Genomic DNA, 16,862 nt, shown 5'->3' on the forward strand with positions numbered 1-16,862 from the left:
AAAAACTTTAAACAAATCAAGACTTTTGAACAAATTTATAAACAAGCTCAACCAAACATATAAATGTATAATCTTTCAAACAAATATTTAATCAAAATCAATCACTTAGGCAATCTTAACAAGGGTAATCAAATAAAATCAATATTTAAAAAATGATTACAACACACATATATAGAACTTAAGGTAAAGAGAAAGAGATAGAAATATTCAATAGTTTATAGTGGTTCGAAACTTTCTTTTCCAAGCCTCCTACATCCACTTCTTCAAGCAACTCATTTGAAGTTCCATTCATAAAGATATCGACTCTTTACAATAGTTCTTCGGGATTTTGCCCACGTACACTAGTTCTTCAAGATTACGCCCACCATAATAGTTTATCCAAGATTTCGCCAAAGTGTTTGAATATAAAAAATAATATTTGCGAATGCCTCTACAAGGCTGATACAAGAAAATGAGCACAAATTTATCTCTCAAGAATTTTGAGTTATGAGCTTATGTGAGAAATTATAGAAGAAATGAGTTTAAGCTTTTTACATTATGTTCCCTAACCTATTCCCCATCAAAGAGTCTTTAATTTATAGTCTTGGATTATTAGAATTGCTCAAATAACTGTTGATTGGGATAATGTATCTGTTGAGCTTCGATAATGATGTTTTGGCCTTGAAAGCACGAAAAGATAGGTGCCCTATTTTAAAGGACAAGCGTCCTCTTACACATTCTAACTTTGGTGGCTTCAAAATAGTCATTCCATAGTTGAATTCTTAAAATGTGCCATTTTAAAGATGGGTGTCCCTTTTTCAAGATGGGCATCCTTTTTTAGCACTTTTAGAATTTAATTCTAAAAGTTTTAGACAAGAAGGGACTAGTAAGGGACCGCCAAAGGAATGAGCATCCCAGGCATGGGAATAGGCATCCTCATCATGGGAATAGGCTTTCCTGATTTGAGAATGGGCATCCCTATTTTGGGGACAGACATCCTTGTTCATTTGACAAAAAATTTTGAGAGTTTCAGACTTGCAAAGACGATCATGGGATGAGCGAAGGAACTAGAGTCCCACACTTAGGGATAGAAGTCTCATGTCTGAAAAAATAAAAAACATATATTTCACCCATTTTTCAATCATAGGAATTTTATGTCATGGACTTAATTAGCTCAATAAATATAAAATTAACAACTTTAAACTTAGTTTTGACATAATCAAAACATCTAGGGGTCCAACATGTTTGTACATATAGTATTACTTTATATAATATATATAAGATTAAAAATAAAAGTTAAGGACACATCTAAAAAGAGATGTTGTGATGCTTAAAATATAAAAGTGTGTATGTTCCGATTTGATGTGCTTTGAGAGTATTTTCAAAATAAACTTAAAAAAATGGTTTGAAAATTTGCAAAATAAAATTGAAAAAGTATTGTTTGGTCTGATTTAGATTACAGTTTGAATATATTAAAATAATTTACTCCTATATATATATATATATATATATATATATATATATATATATATATATATATATATATATATATATATATATATATATATATATATATATATATATATATATTATTTAATAAAACTAAATTAATTATAGTTTTCAATAATATAATATAAACGCGTAAAATAAATATGAAATAGGTATAATAAAATGTAATAAAAAAGACAAAATAAATATAAAAAAACAAATTGAATACTTAATTGCTTATAAAAAATTTTGTTAAATATAGTTATATATATGTATTTAAAAAAAATACGATTTACAATTTAGTTTGGTTTGAAAATTGTCTAAACATCAACCTAAACTAAAAACCATTTTTCAAAAATTTATCAACTCAAATCAGATCATTTTACAAACTAAACTAAATTATAATTTTTAAATGGTTTAATATGATTTTACGATTTGAACTGAGTATAAAGGATAATTCGTGACTTTTTTCGGATATTTATCTCAATTGTGTTAACACGTCTTAACCTTCAAGAATATTATTGATCTTTGCTCTAATTATTCTGAATTTCCCCCAAGATCTTCTTAACTATCACTTATCTCTTTTAATAAAGTTAAGGCTGAAGGACTATTTCCTACCCAAGTTTTAACTCAATCTCAAAACACACATATGTAGTAAATTAAAAATTTAAACACTTATTCATACACTAATTTCCATTATAATTTTTTATTAGAGGCAACGGTAAAATCGTTATATTATCACTAAACCCTAAAACTTTAAAATTTGTATCATTTTTCTCCTTCAGTCTGAAAAACTAATAATTTTCTTGTAGGATTAAGTTTTAAAATGTTACCATTCTCCCCTAGGGTTTGAAAATCGTTCTAGCCATATCCCGAAATCTGGTGAACGGACAACTCCAGACTGGACAATGAAAGGCTTCTGGACATGCGTGTGTTTTTTTATTGTTTTAAAACTTGGGTGGAAAATAGTTCTTTGGCCTAAAGTAAAACCTCTAATTGAGGTAAAAGATAACTTTACGGGGAGATTAATGGCAGTCAAAGAAACCTTGGGGGAGTTTTCTGAAATTGTCTATTCAAGTGCTGAACATAAGTGACAAGGTGTAAAAAAATGTTCCCTGCAAGTAGCAATTTTGATTGTCAAATCTTACAGAACTCGTTCAACTGAGTATTCAGATTAGACAAGATGGCGACTGAGTCCCCGAGCTCTGCTCGAAAAGGCGAGTAATCTTTCACCCATGAATAATTCATACGCAATTTTTTTCTTGATTAGCGTTTTCATTGATCAAAATAGTTGATTTCGAATCATTTAATTAGGGTCTTCTTATTGGTTAAATTCTGTTATTTTCAACTTTGATGCAGTTGTTGTTCACTTTAGAGCCACTGGCGGTGCTCCAATACTTAAGCAGGCCAAGTTCAAGGTGATTCTTTGATCATATGTTTATTATTTGGTGAAATTTTGATCTTTTAATTGATCATTTGTGAAACCAGGTTATTTTCCGGGAGATTTTGTATTTGATGATTTTTATATGTGGGTTTTTGAAATAAGAGTAAAATTTGTAGTTGGAAGTACGTGTGTAGTCTTAGGTTTATTAATGCGCTTGCAACACCTTCTCAAAGCCGTAAATTGGCTTTTCATTAAAAGAACAAATTTTTTGGTTTCTATCTTATTATTCTAATGCTGATATCACTATTCTCAATAATTTGGCAGATCTCAGGAGCTGACAAGTTTGCAAAAGTAATTGATTTCCTATGCCGACATCTTGGCCGAGAGACCTTGGTATTTATTAATAATGTTAGGCCAGTTTTATGAGAACCTATGTGTTTCAGTGTACTTACTAAGCCCTTATTATTGCGTTTTAGTTTGTGTATGTTAACAGTGCATTCTCACCAAACCCAGATGAGCTAGTAATTGATCTGTATAATGTGAGTTTCACTTGATGCTATTGATTTTTGTCTCCCCTTCTCATTTTGGTGGTGATATGTATTTCCAATACTTCACTTGACGCTATTGATCTTTGTCTTGCCTTCTCATTTTATTTAGTATTTGGCTCAAGCTCAGCTCGATAACAATAATGTTGAGCTCGAACTCCTGAGCCGGAAAATTCTTGGCTCAAGTTAAAGCTTGTTAGAGGAATGACTGAGTCGAGCTTGAATTGTAAAATTTTGTTTAAAGCTCTTAATTTAAAAAAAAAAAAAAAATTATATTTAACACCATAATTTACAAATTTATTAATTATCCCCTTTCAAAACCTGAAAAATAAGATTTTAAGGATATGATTGCAATATTTGAAAATTTTTAGAGTTTATTGATATTTTACTCAAGCCAAGTCGTGAGCCCAGAGCCAACCAACATCAAGCTCGAGCTGGGCTTGAGAGTTGAACTCGAGTGACTTGAGCTTGAACTTAGCGCCACATTAGTCAAGCCGAGCCACAAGTTGTTTGGCTCAATTTACACCTCCAATTGACAATTGTTTGGTGCATGTCTTGTTTGACAGTCAAAGTTGCCCTGAAAGACCAAGTAATTGTGCAACTTATTTGTGGTTTATTCTTTATGAACATTTAGAAGGAGGTACCATTTTTCTTTGTCAAGGCTTTCAATCAATTTTTTGCTTTAACATGAGTTTACATCCTTTAGTATGTTTTACTTATGGTATGATATTTAGACACAAGATAGAAAACTTTTCAAAATCTCCATAATTTACATAAAATGGTTTTCATTTGGCAAAATCATGGTAGAAGTACCTGTTCTATATAAACAATGTTACATGGCAATGAAAGATCTATCTTACTCATATGTTGTTACTATTTGATCATTTTTGTAATTCCATCATTCCTCAAACCCTTGTCCTTTAGTTTTTATCTGTGACAGAAGTTGAGTGTGCTTGGAGATGCTTTGTTGAGAATTAATCCTCATATCTTTTGTCTTTTTTTGATGATGATGAGTATCTTATATTTGAACCTGGCTAAATCTGCATTAAGATTCAATTTTTAGTTTTTTTTTTTTTTTTTTTGGGGTCAGTTCCAATATGATTAGTGAAAAAAATGGTTTAGTTAATGTTATTTGTTTGGGAGAAAAGGTTTTCTAAGGTTTTCACTCTTTGATAGTGTTTATCTTAGTTTCTTCTGATGATGAGTATAACAGAGTCAAGATTGTTGCTTCTGTGAAGACAATCAACAAAACCATTTTTAATTTAGATATTGACTTTCTGCTGTATCTTTTTGAATTGCAACACGGGTTTCATATATTTATATGTGACTTCTCTATAGCAGCTTTGATGTTGCAGAATTTTGGTTTTGATGGTAAGTTGATTGTCAATTATGCCTGCTCCATGGCATGGGGCTAATTCTGTGATGGGTCTGACTGATAAAAACTGTTCATATGTAAGCATTCTTCTATGTATTTTTTGTTATATTGTCCAATAGTAAAGTTCATTGTTGCGGTAGCACACACTTCTCTTCCATTAATTTTCACGCTTTTTCCTTTTCCAATCCCTGTTCTTTACAAGTGCAGCTTCTGTGGCAGACTCAGAAATTTTCACTTTCATGCAAGCAATCCAACATCATTTGCTGGTAAGCTGAAGATTCCAACTGGGAAGACAGATTGAAAGCTGAAAGTCACAGTCCTTTGTTTTTTATATTTTTTTATTTTTAACATAATTTTTTGCACAAAAAAAAATTGCAGGAGACCTATTCATTTTGATGTAAAGCTGAAATACTATTGTGATGCATAAAGTGGTCAATATTTCTTTTCGCAATTTGTCTGTCGGTGCACGGCATCTTTTAGAAGCTTGGCCTAATGCACTTTACCCATTTAACATTAAGTCTATATGGGCATTGACTTAGAATGTTTTTTTATGTAGTAAATTTGTAAATTTTGATGATATTGCAAAATTGCCAATGATTAATTAGTAGAAGTTCAGCGGCACAGCTTCCTGATGTTAAGGTGAATAAGTGCATTATGATGGCAATGCCAGCTCTAAAGTTTTTAGCTTTTTGTTTGGTGGAAACATTGAAATCTGAGTACCCAAACATGACCTAATTATAAGGTATGCATTCTGTTTGATTTGGTGCAAAAATAAATGCCCTTAAGTGGGTGTTCGTTGAGCATATTAAAAGGAGTTTTAATTCTCTGGCTGTAAATTTTTCAGGTCAGTACATATACTCTCTGAAGGAGCATGTGATACCAATAGAATTCAAAGTTTTTAGTATTTACATGATAATGCATATTGTACTAATCTTTTGGTCAGCTAATTGTGGAGATAATTTTATGCAAGATAAGCTATCATTTTAAGAATCTGTCAGGCAGGGCTTTCTGTCAAACACAAAGGTTTTACTGGAATTTTGAGTTCAATTTTTGGTGATATTACTGAAGAATGCAGATTATCCCTCTTCTGTATCCTCTTTGTTGGGACCTAAATTCATTTAAGACGAACTAATAACTCATATTCTTTAGATAGAATTTGTTAGGGATGAGCTACTTTTCGCTTGAGGCCATCAGAGCCCTTGTTGTGTATTATTTATCAAACTAAGAAGATACTGACAATATTATTGCATCAACAATACATGGGCAATGCAGAACTTATGGCACAACAAGATGTATTCTCTACGTAAACGCCCATGTGAAAGATGCAGCGGTTGAATTTCAGTCAAATAAGCAGCCATCTATGAAGCTTAGAAAATAAAATTGTAAAAATCGTCGCCACATACATGACTAGCCAGGTGCCAGCCTTCTGATCAAAACTCCATAAGAGTTTTGTCGGCAACAATAATGCTTTTGTCACACTTCACTGATCCTCTTTGATGAAACAACTTTTTGTATATCATGTGTTACTTTTATCAAAGACTTGGGGACTACAAACCTTGTGTGTGATATGATTGTTGTCGCTGGAGGTTTTTCATTTTCCTCCTTGTAGTTTATTGGATGCTATAAATCAATAATTGCTTTGGAGATTAAAAGGGACACATGGAATAGTATGTATCTCTTGAAAATCTCTTATAGCCTTTTGTCTCATCATCTTTAAAGATAAATCCTGTGTCCTCAACAATGAAGACAATCTCTTTTACTTCACATATTCACCAGCCTTTACCAGTATAAAATAATCCCTCTCAACTATTTGGCTACTAGGGGCCAAAAAGTTGTAGTGCTTTAAATCTACTGGCTAGGATAGTGAATTTATAGATTTATATTTGGAAATTAATGCACAAACAGATTGACTAGCATTAACTTATATCTGCATCAGATTTTTTTGCAGATAAAATCAACAAAGTTTACACATTATTCTACTGAAAACCCCTCTTCAGAATTCAAGAAACTTGTTCATCCATTCCAGGTTTAGGGGATCCTCATTGGAGAAATCAAAGAACTCATCAACATTGAACCCAATGTCGGAGTCTTCACCTCCACTACTTGTTGATGTATTATTTTTCTCTTCATTGACTATGTGTACATTGACCTTCTCCACATCTCCTGCAATTCTTTCACCTTTAGGATTATTAATAATGGCTTCTCTAGATGGTGACCCACCACCTTGTTTTTCTTTCTGGTTTATTTTCTTGCTCAAATGAGAATTCCAGTAGTTCTTTATCTCATTATCTGTTCGACCCGGTAATCTTCCAGCTATCAAAGACCACCTAACCAAAACAAAAATACAAAATAAACAACATGAAATGAATACGCAACTACAAATTTGTAATGTTTATAAATTAATAAATAAATAACCTGTTGCCTAAAAGTTTGTGTAGCCTAAGGATCAAGTCTTCTTCTTGATCAGATATATTCCCTCTCTTGATATTTGGTCTCAGATAGTTCATCCACCTGAGTCTGCAACTCTTACCGCATCGATTTAGGCCTGCAAAAAATCAAATATCTATCAGTATTATTTCTGACAAAAATGGAAGAAGATATTATCATATTATTTTGATGAAATGAAAGAGCATGAATATTTGAACCTGCTTTAACTGCAATGGTCTTCCATCTTTTTGGGCCATGAGCTGCAATAACCTCGGCCAATTTTCTATCTTCCTCAGCAGTCCAAGCTCCCTTGTTGACTACCTTCTTAGTAGTGATCATATTCTTACTGGTTTCACGTCGCTCAACTTCTCTTTTCATTGGCATAGGAAAAATTAATTCTTGGCTTTTCCTGTGTAAGTCTGTGCTGAGAAAGAAAGAAGAAAAAATAGAACTCCTTGATTCCTGTGTAAAGTTTGCTGCTTATCTAGAGGGGGAGAGAGAGAGAGCAGGATTGGCCAATTATATTGGGTCCCTGTATTTATCTACCCTTCTTGATGGAAGAGAAGAGCCTCAACTACCACACCTTCTTGATGGAAGAGAAGAGCCTACCACATACACACAAACACACACACACACACTTATATATATATATAATATTAAGAAATGAATTGAGAGAGATTGTGAACGTTTGGTCTTCTTATAAAGCCATTGATGATTGAGTGAGTGATGAGAGAGTTGTAAAGTTTTTGTACAGGCAAAACCAAGAGAAGAAAGTTACTAGAAAAGGCTGCTAAAAAAAACAAGTGGCTTGCAATTTTATAATTTTAAGTGGGCATATACCTGATTTTGGACAGACACAAGCAAAAGGTGACATAGCCTTAGCCACTGAGAAAATTGATGATGCATATGAAAGTTTTCAACAGATCAGACGGCTTAAATAAAGTAATCAAATCCCTACGTTAGACTTGTTTGTCATGTTGTGGATTTGGTCTAGAATTTCATGTCAATACAAAGCTTCTTTTTGCATGTGCAACATATTTTAACCAACGCATGCAATTTGCTCTTAGATTAAGACTTGCTTTGAGGAGGGATCCGAAAATTAATGAAATTGAAGGAACCTTGATTTTAGTGCAAGAAGATGAAGAATAAATGTGATCTGGTGGATTTGAATTGTTTCTTAAGGGAGGTAATTAAAGCCTCGAGGGATCTACTGTGTTTGTGTCATTACTCATTTGTTGTGAATAGAGAGTATGGTGATGCGCACACCCTTTCATAATTTATGTTATAAAATTCAAGTGTTGAAGAGGTAGAAATCAAGAATTTTGAAGGCAAAATTGATAATTTTTACAATTTTTTTAATCTGATATTGACACCCTAATGTATAATTTTTAATACAAAACCATATAAACCCATGCAAAATTGTGTACATGTGGCAAAATCAAGTTATAATCGAGGCCAAATCACAATGTTGCAGTCAACAACTTCATTGACACCAAGTCATGACCAGATCCAATCACAACAATGTTAATTTGGTTGACACTATGACAACTTGGTTTGCATGATCTTGACCGAAATTATTGAAGTGACCAAAGCCAAATGCAGACTTATTATGATTCTGATACCATATGTAAGTCATTATTAAAAATCTTATTAAATATAAATTTTTTTATCAAATAAATATAAATATACTTGATAAAATGAATTCTTAGTATCATGTGAACTGTAAATCTTATACTCATACAACTCGAGTGAAACTGTACATTTTAGTTTTTCAATAGTTTAGTTTTCAATATCATAAATCAATCACAAGGGTGTACATGGCACTTTTACTAAATCTGTGGGATGTCAATTATTCCAGCCCCATGATAGATAGGTTAATCTTGAGCCTAGATTTAGAAAGCAAAACTCTAGGCTTCTATTTACACAAAGCAAATCTATCACCAGGACAGCATATTTCCATAGGCTGCTAACTGACAATTTTACAAAGCATGTGTCTCTGGATTCAATCACACAATTAAAAATGTTTATCATCATCAAAAGTGGAATTAGGTTTCAAATTTGTTAAATTTAATTTAAGTATTAGGTGAAAGCACGGCATGACATGACTCTCCTGGACTCGGAATAACACTGAAAAGCAGAATAATTAGGACATGATGAGCCATTTCAGTTTGGAACTACATGTATGGCATTATGTTAAACCTTTCTGTCATTAAGTTAATTAATAAAGAATTCTAATCATTCAGATCATTGGCTCTCGTACTTCTAGGTAGTAAAAAGTATAAATTATTCATGCTAAGTTTCTGTTGTCCTTTAATTCGTATTTTAAATATGTCAGTTTCAAATTTTTGAATTTTTTTATAAATTTTTTAAAATATAAAAATATTTTTATATTTTTAATTAATTATTATAATATGATAATTATATAAAATAAAAAATTTAATTTTTTGTTATTCAAATCTTTAATCCCTTTCAATAATTGTTTATAATAATTAAATTTTAATTATATATTATATTATATTTAATTTAATAATCGATTAGACAATTATTAAAATATATCATATTATTAATATATCATATTAAACTCGTATATATATTTCATATATTTTTTATCTAAATTTTATAACTTTTTTATAAACATATTTTTATTATTTATTATATTATATTTATAATAAATGCCCAATTTCACTATTTATAAGTAAAAATACCCAAATTCTCTATTTCAAAGCAAAAAAGCCCTATTTTTTTTAAATACCAAAATTACCCCCCTCATCACATTTATATAAACTTCCTCACTCTCACTCTCATTACATACATTTCGTATATCACTTGAATACTCACTTTCACTCTCATTTTTACTTAATATCAATTACTACGGGTTTGTTCGGAAAGAAGAAATTCGTATTTCTGAATTCGAATCGAAAAAAATCAATTCGTGAAAACTATATTGAAAATAACATGTTATGAATAAATAAATATACTGAAATACCCCAAAATATCAATAATCAATAAATTACTCGAAAATCTAAAAAAAAAAATCTGAATTTCGAAAACTACATGTTCAAATAGTTTATGAACGAGAAAACCAAAAAATTCATCAAAAAATTTTGTAATTACATCGTAAAACGTGTCTAAAAAAGCACATCATAATTACAAATATCAAATTTGAAAATTATATAATCAAAAAACTCTAGTCCACTCACAAACAAACTCAAAATCATAAAAACCGAAAATCTTAAATTTGATAAAACAAAAAACCTGTATAATACGTATTGAAACAGTTTTATTTTGGCCTCCAAATTGGGCGTAACCAGCAAACTGGTTGTCGTTATAGAGCTCGAAACAAGCTTCGCGTTGATATATTATAGGTCTCGTAACTCCTCTTGGATCAAAAGTTATGGTCGTTCAAAGTTTGTCTCATATAAAGCCTATAGTTTTAAAAAAATTAATTTCCACCCAACCCACGGTTTTTACGAACTACCCCACGGCTCAGTGTAAAATTTCCCACGGACCCCCCTGGATCTCCCTCCGTTCCCCCTTCCCCTAAAATTTTAAAAACGTTAAATTTCCCTCCCATCCCATGGGCACCCGTGAAAGTTACCGCAACGCTAGCAGATCTAACCCATTTCCAGCCAAAAATTGGTATTTTAGTCTCTAATTTCAACACAAATCAAATCTACACATCCAATAACACAAAACCTCTCAAGAAATTTAAGCAAAACAACAAAAAATCAAAATATTTTATGCATTGTTCAAAATCGAAACTCTAAATATTCAAACCTCAAAATCTCTCTCAAATCTTAATAATCCTAACAATAAATTGATTCAAACAAGAAGTCGGATGATGTACTATCTTTATTTATCATTTTCGGTTGTCAAAAAATACAAAAAGTTGACAAAAAAGGCGAAGACCCGTTGACCCGTGGGAGATTCAAATTTTCTCTGATTTTGAACAGTAAATCCGTGGGAAATATAGGGTTTATATATAAGGGCAATTTGGTCATTTCTCAAATTGAGGGCATTTTTACTTAAACCTTAGAGTTTTGAATAATTTTGCTTAACACCCTCTAATTTTGAATATTTATTATAATTTTTCTATTATTAATATATCATATTAAACTCATATACATATTTCCTGAATTTTATAATTTTTTTATAAACATATTTTTATTATTTATTATATTATATTTATATAAATTTTATATCGTTTTTCTTATCGTCGTATTTACTAACAACCCTCAGCATAGTTGCTAGCATTCGTTCCATGATACGATGCCATATTGTATAGTAAATTTCCGTGTTGAAATTTTTTACTGAAAGAAAGAAAGAAAGATATCACGTCAAGTATAATTAATTCTTTGGTTATTGTGAAAGTAGTTATGTGATAAAAGACAAAATGAAAAGACAAATTAATCTGCGGAATAAGTTCAAGTGATGAAGCCATTTATTCCTTTGAATAATTGGAGATGAAGGGACCCTAGATTAAGATTTTTGGTTCCCCAGGAGACGAGGGGTAAAAGAAACTGATATTTTTCCAAAGACCATAATTAATTGCCAACTGGTTCATGTTGCCCTAACTGTGAAGGCAGTAGAGGTTATTAAATCAGACATTTTCATGTGATAAGAAACGTTTTTTAATTCAAAGTAAGATTGTATATGCCAACCTAACCCCTTGGAATTTGCTTTGGAATCTTGGCTCTGATCACCTCCATTTAGTTACTAAATGCACTTTTTTAGGGTTGCTTTTACTAAATTATAACTTTGTTTCTAAAGAGAAGAAATTAGGGTTTATAAATTACTTGTAGACTGACATTATATGCCACATTAATATTACCTAAATCTGAATAATAAGATAGATGGTGATACAAATCTAAAGACTTTATTGATTGCTTAGAAACATTACATGTCACAAATTAATGTCACTTGATTAAGAAGATAATAATATATCTATAAATTATATTGACCCTACAAATCAGTCACATATTAATGTTGCCAAACATGACAGGACTATAAATCTGTGAGCTCTATTGACCCCTCTAGAACATTATCATACTAATATAGTATAGCTTAGGATGTCTTTTGTTATGGTCATATTTTACTAAAAAATGAAAGATTTTTACAAAGAGTAGATGTAAATTATTATTGTCTTTGGTAAAATTGGCATATATAAATAATTATTAATTTTGTTTGGTTGATAGTAATAAAATAATATTAAGATATAATTTTACTTAAATGTCTTCTTTATTAAACTAAATTAACTGTGTGAAGGTGGGAAAAACTTCAACAAATCAAAAAATAAGAAGGCAAGAGGATAAATGGTAAAGGAAAACTATAGTAAATCAAAAGGCAAAGTTGAATGAAGAGTCTAACACATGTGCAACAACAACTAGGGTTTCTCCACAATCCTTGATCGACGCCATGGGAGCATCACCTAGGTGGAGGACCATTCGCTCTCAATCTGAAGTGTTTCCATCAAGTCTCAGTCTTATCTCATCTCATCTTAATTCATATTGTCTTAATCAAAAGTGTTCCTAGTAAGTTGGTCAATCAATCAAATGAGGAAGAATTTACAAAAGATTATATCCTTGATTTCTTATGGCCATCCCTACGGTTTTTTGTGGTATGCCTTGTGGAAGAGTAATATTAATTTAGAATAATGGCATTTTAGTCTTAATTGATAAGGAAGCAAAATTAATCAAAGAGAAACTATTCAAGGAAACAATCTTTGATGAAAATCAGGAGAATTGTCAAAGTAAAAAAAAAAAATATCCTTCTTACCAACTCATGCCTACAATTATGGAGTTAACTTAGTATACAGCCTATACACTTGCTATTTCTTATCTTTGTTTTCTTGTGTAGATATTTTCCTTATATTTGAGTTTTACATATTCAAAAATAAGAATACCAAAGATTATTAAATTCTTCATGGTATCGGAGTAGTAAAACTTGCAAGCACAAATAGTGGAATTCCTCCATTTTGTTATTGATTAGTTATGGAAGAACCCAAGCTTATAATACAATCATTCCATCAATGAGTCAATTTGGTATCAATCAAACTAGGCTCCAACAACTATCTCATGTGGCAATCACAAATCCTTCACCTATATTGTCATCTCAGTGTGTTTCATCATCTAGAAAAGAATGGTGAAAAACCTAAAGTCTGGCTAAACAATGGGATTATAAATCTAGCTTATACCTTGCTTAGTACAATAAAGTAAGAAGCTCAACCATCCATTGCAAAAGATGCCACTACCTATGACGTATAGAGATGCTTGGAAAGATAGTTGTTGCCAATCACTACTAATAAGGAAACTCTTTTGAAAATTATGTCGATGACCATCAAGAAATTATTAAGATCCTTAGACGATTATATAAAAGAATTCAAATCAATCTATGATAACCTTGTAGCCATCAAGAAACCAATTGTTGATCTTAATAATGTTTTCCAATTCGCACATGAACTAAGAGCAAAATACAAAGACTTTCATCTAGCTATAGTAACTAACCCTCCTTACCCTACATTAAACCATTTTGTGCATGCTCTTCAAGGGTATGAGCATACTTTTTCTTCTCAAAAGGAAGAAAAAAATGGTTATATTGAATACAACCAAATGCTCTTTAGCCAATGTGGATATGGTAGAAGCAATAAAGAAAATCGAGAAGGCTTTAATTCAAAAGGTAAAGTTTTCAATCTAGTTGGTCGTTACAAAAAATACAGGTTCAAGTATAAATAAATCTATGAAAGAAAGGACAAAAGAAGCTAGAAAACATCAAAAAAATATGATAAACCAACCTACCAAATTTGAAGGAAAAAGAATCATGTTGTCATTGATTGTTGGTATAGGTTTGACTATACCTATTAATCAGAAGACTTGTCATGTGCTTTAGTAGCTCTCACCTTGAACAACAATGATCCTTCTCTTTACATTGATTCAAGTGCAACAATACACATGTTTAAGGTGCATGTATGATATCTTATTTAAAATTATATAGAGGGAATGATGTTACTTACATTAGTAATGGAAACAAACTTGATATAACACATAATGGAAACTCATGTGTTGAAAATTTGAGTTTAAAATATGTTCTTGTCTTTCCAAAAGTGAAAAACTTGGTTTCAATAAGTAAAATTACTACTGATAACTCTTGCACAATTGATTTTCCGTCATTTCATTTCGTTATTAAGGATTACCACAAGAGAACAACAAAGAAGAGGCATAAGCAAGGACAACTCCATGCTTTGGATTCAAGTTTTCAAGAAGTTTTATCGACAATAAAAAGGGTTAGCTCATTTTCTTTATGGCACCAATGCCTTAGAAATCCAAGTGAAAGTATTTTTTCTTTAAAAAAAAAAAAAAGAAAGAAAGAAAGAAAGGTATTGATGTCACTAATAGGCCAACTAAGCCTTTCATTTATATTAGTTGCCAATCTGGAAAAAGTTGTATACAACACTTCAACTTTAATAATAATATTACTTATTATCTTTCAAAAAAAAAAAAAAAAGCATTGTAACCTTTTTATTTCATGCTAATCTTTGATTGTTCTTATGGATTGAGGTTTTTCTTGCAATTGTTTATTTGATTAACAGGATGTCATCTTCAGTTTTACACAACCAATTTCATACTTTAAGCTATATCACAAAGAACCAGATTATGAAGGCTTGCAAGTGTTTGGATGCTTATTCCTTTATTCTCTAAGACATTAAGGAGGAAATAAAATTTTAAGAAACCTCAGACAAAAATAGATTACATATCAAGACATGTTGTTTTTTTGTGAAGGTGGATATCTATATAAACTATCTCCACGAGTCAACTCTTATACCATTGGAAGTTATTGAATTCCCAACTCTTAATGAATGGTTTAACATCACACTTGAAATTGATCTTATTATAATGCAATTAAAACATATTTAGCAATACAATCATTTATTATAAACAATGATATTTGTTATGATAAAGACAATGGCAAATCTTTTGACAATGATGACAATCAAACCCTAACTCTAATCATAGAGTATTTTTTAATATTAAAACACCCTAAGAAGATGAACCATTCGTTACAATAAAATCAGCAAGCCTGCAAGGGGCCATATTGTGTGATGACATGTTTGGTCATATTATTGATACCAAAAATATTGTTAGTGACACTTATGTTCATTGTCAACACAATAGGCAACATCTAAGACATTTGCAAGACTATAAATTTTATTTATTACAAATCACATTGCTTGTTGAACCTTAAAAGAGGAATTAAAGGCTCATCATTCAAACCAAACCTAGCCACTAGTTCCCTGACCACAAAGTGTGAATGTTGTTAGGTCAAAATGGATTTTTCACATTAAACAACATGAAGATGGCTCTATTAAATGATTAAAAGTTGTCTTTTTATTTTGGGTTTTACCCAAGTTTTTGATAATAATTTGTATGAAACTTACAATCCAATTATTCACCACACTACAATTGGACTTGTCATAGCTCTTTCCATTTCACTAAACTGACACATAAGACAATTTGATTAGAATGACACCTTTTTTTGCATAGAAATCTCAAGGAAACCATATATATGGAGCAACCTCTTGGTTTTTTTTATCAACACAAACCTAATTATGTATGTCTTCTTCACAAGTTTTTCTATGCCCTAAAGCAAGCTCTTTAAGCTTGGTTTAATCGTTTCTCTTAATCTAGTCTCTATCTTTTTTTTCATTGCAACAAGGCAGATCCTTCTTTGTTTGTTTATTGTCAAAATTTTGTTACAACATTGCTTCTTATCTATGTAGATGAAATATTGGTGATTGGAAACAATGACTTATTTATCTCTAACTTGATTTATCAATTGAGTTCAGACTTTTCCATAAAAGATCTTAGATCTCTAGGCTTCTTTTTAGGTGTTGAAGTTAAACACTTTATTGGAGGAATCTTCTATCTCAACGCAAGTACATTAAGGATCTACTTAACTGCATTGGTATGGTTGATTGTGTTTCCAATACTACCTTTATGACCCTCAAGGAGAAGTTTCATGTCCCAAAAGAAAAACTTGCAGATGCAACATATTATAAAAGTGTTATTGATGCCCTTCAATGCCTCACATTCACTCGACTAGACATTCAACATGCAATAAATAAAGTTTATCAAATTTTCAACAATCTAATAGAATTACATATCAGGATAGTCAAGCGATTTCTTCACTATCCTAAAAGACACAAGACTATGGCTTATAGTTTATATCTCGCAATCCTTTCTCCTTATATGCATTGTTAGATGTTGACTGAGTAGGATGCTTTTTGACATGATGAAGCACAACTAGTTTTCGTGTCTTATTCAATGCAAATTGCATCTCATGGTGTTTCAAAAGAAATCTATTATTGCTTGATCAAGTTCAGGAGTAAACACATGTCTATGGCCTCCACCATTACTGAATTAAGCTAGCTCACATTTTTATTACACAACATTGGCATTCTTGTACTTAATTCTCCTCAATTATATTGTAACAAACTTAGTGCTTTTCATATGTTTGTTAATCCTTTTTTTCAAAATAAGACAAAGCATAATGAAATAGACTACCAATTTGTCCAAGAAAAAGTAGTCATGGGTAATCTCATCACACGGTTTATGTCATCTTCATATCAAATAACATATATCCTAACCAAGTATTTGCCAAGGGTAATTTT

General features: G+C 31.1%; 2 protein-coding genes across 10 annotated transcripts; one reads left to right on the forward strand and one right to left on the reverse strand.

The window, feature by feature from the left end:
* Window positions 1–2,538: 2,538 nt before the first annotated feature.
* Window positions 2,539–5,394, forward strand: LOC123217964 (ubiquitin-like protein ATG12). 9 transcript variants are annotated; one of them, XR_006502598.1, is made up of 7 exons: window positions 2,539–2,684; window positions 2,827–2,885; window positions 3,176–3,244; window positions 3,328–3,390; window positions 4,752–4,848; window positions 4,979–5,037; window positions 5,150–5,394. XR_006502598.1 is itself a non-coding variant. In XM_044639073.1 (6 exons), the coding sequence occupies exons 1-5, from the start codon at window positions 2,651–2,653 to the stop codon at window positions 4,809–4,811; spliced, it is 285 nt and encodes a 94-aa protein (XP_044495008.1). In that variant the 5' UTR covers window positions 2,539–2,650; the 3' UTR covers window positions 4,812–4,848; window positions 4,979–5,394. The 9 variants fall into 9 exon arrangements, 6 of the variants coding, with proteins under 6 accessions (XP_044495008.1, XP_044495009.1, XP_044495010.1 ...); XR_006502597.1 differs by having other exon boundaries at window positions 4,991–5,037; XM_044639073.1 differs by having other exon boundaries at window positions 4,979–5,394.
* Window positions 5,395–6,525: 1,131 nt separating this feature from the next.
* LOC123217963 (transcription factor MYB114-like) lies at window positions 6,526–7,830 on the reverse strand. The gene is made up of 3 exons (XM_044639072.1): window positions 7,417–7,830; window positions 7,187–7,316; window positions 6,526–7,098 (listed from the first exon to the last, which is right to left on the reverse strand). Exons 1-3 carry the CDS (start codon window positions 7,580–7,582, stop codon window positions 6,765–6,767), a joined length of 630 nt encoding a protein of 209 aa, XP_044495007.1. The 5' UTR covers window positions 7,583–7,830; the 3' UTR covers window positions 6,526–6,764.
* Between the last annotated feature and the right edge of the window lie 9,032 nt (window positions 7,831–16,862).

This window comes from Mangifera indica, chromosome 6, assembly GCF_011075055.1.
Source record: "Mangifera indica cultivar Alphonso chromosome 6, CATAS_Mindica_2.1, whole genome shotgun sequence".
Lineage (NCBI taxonomy): Eukaryota > Viridiplantae > Streptophyta > Magnoliopsida > Sapindales > Anacardiaceae > Mangifera > Mangifera indica.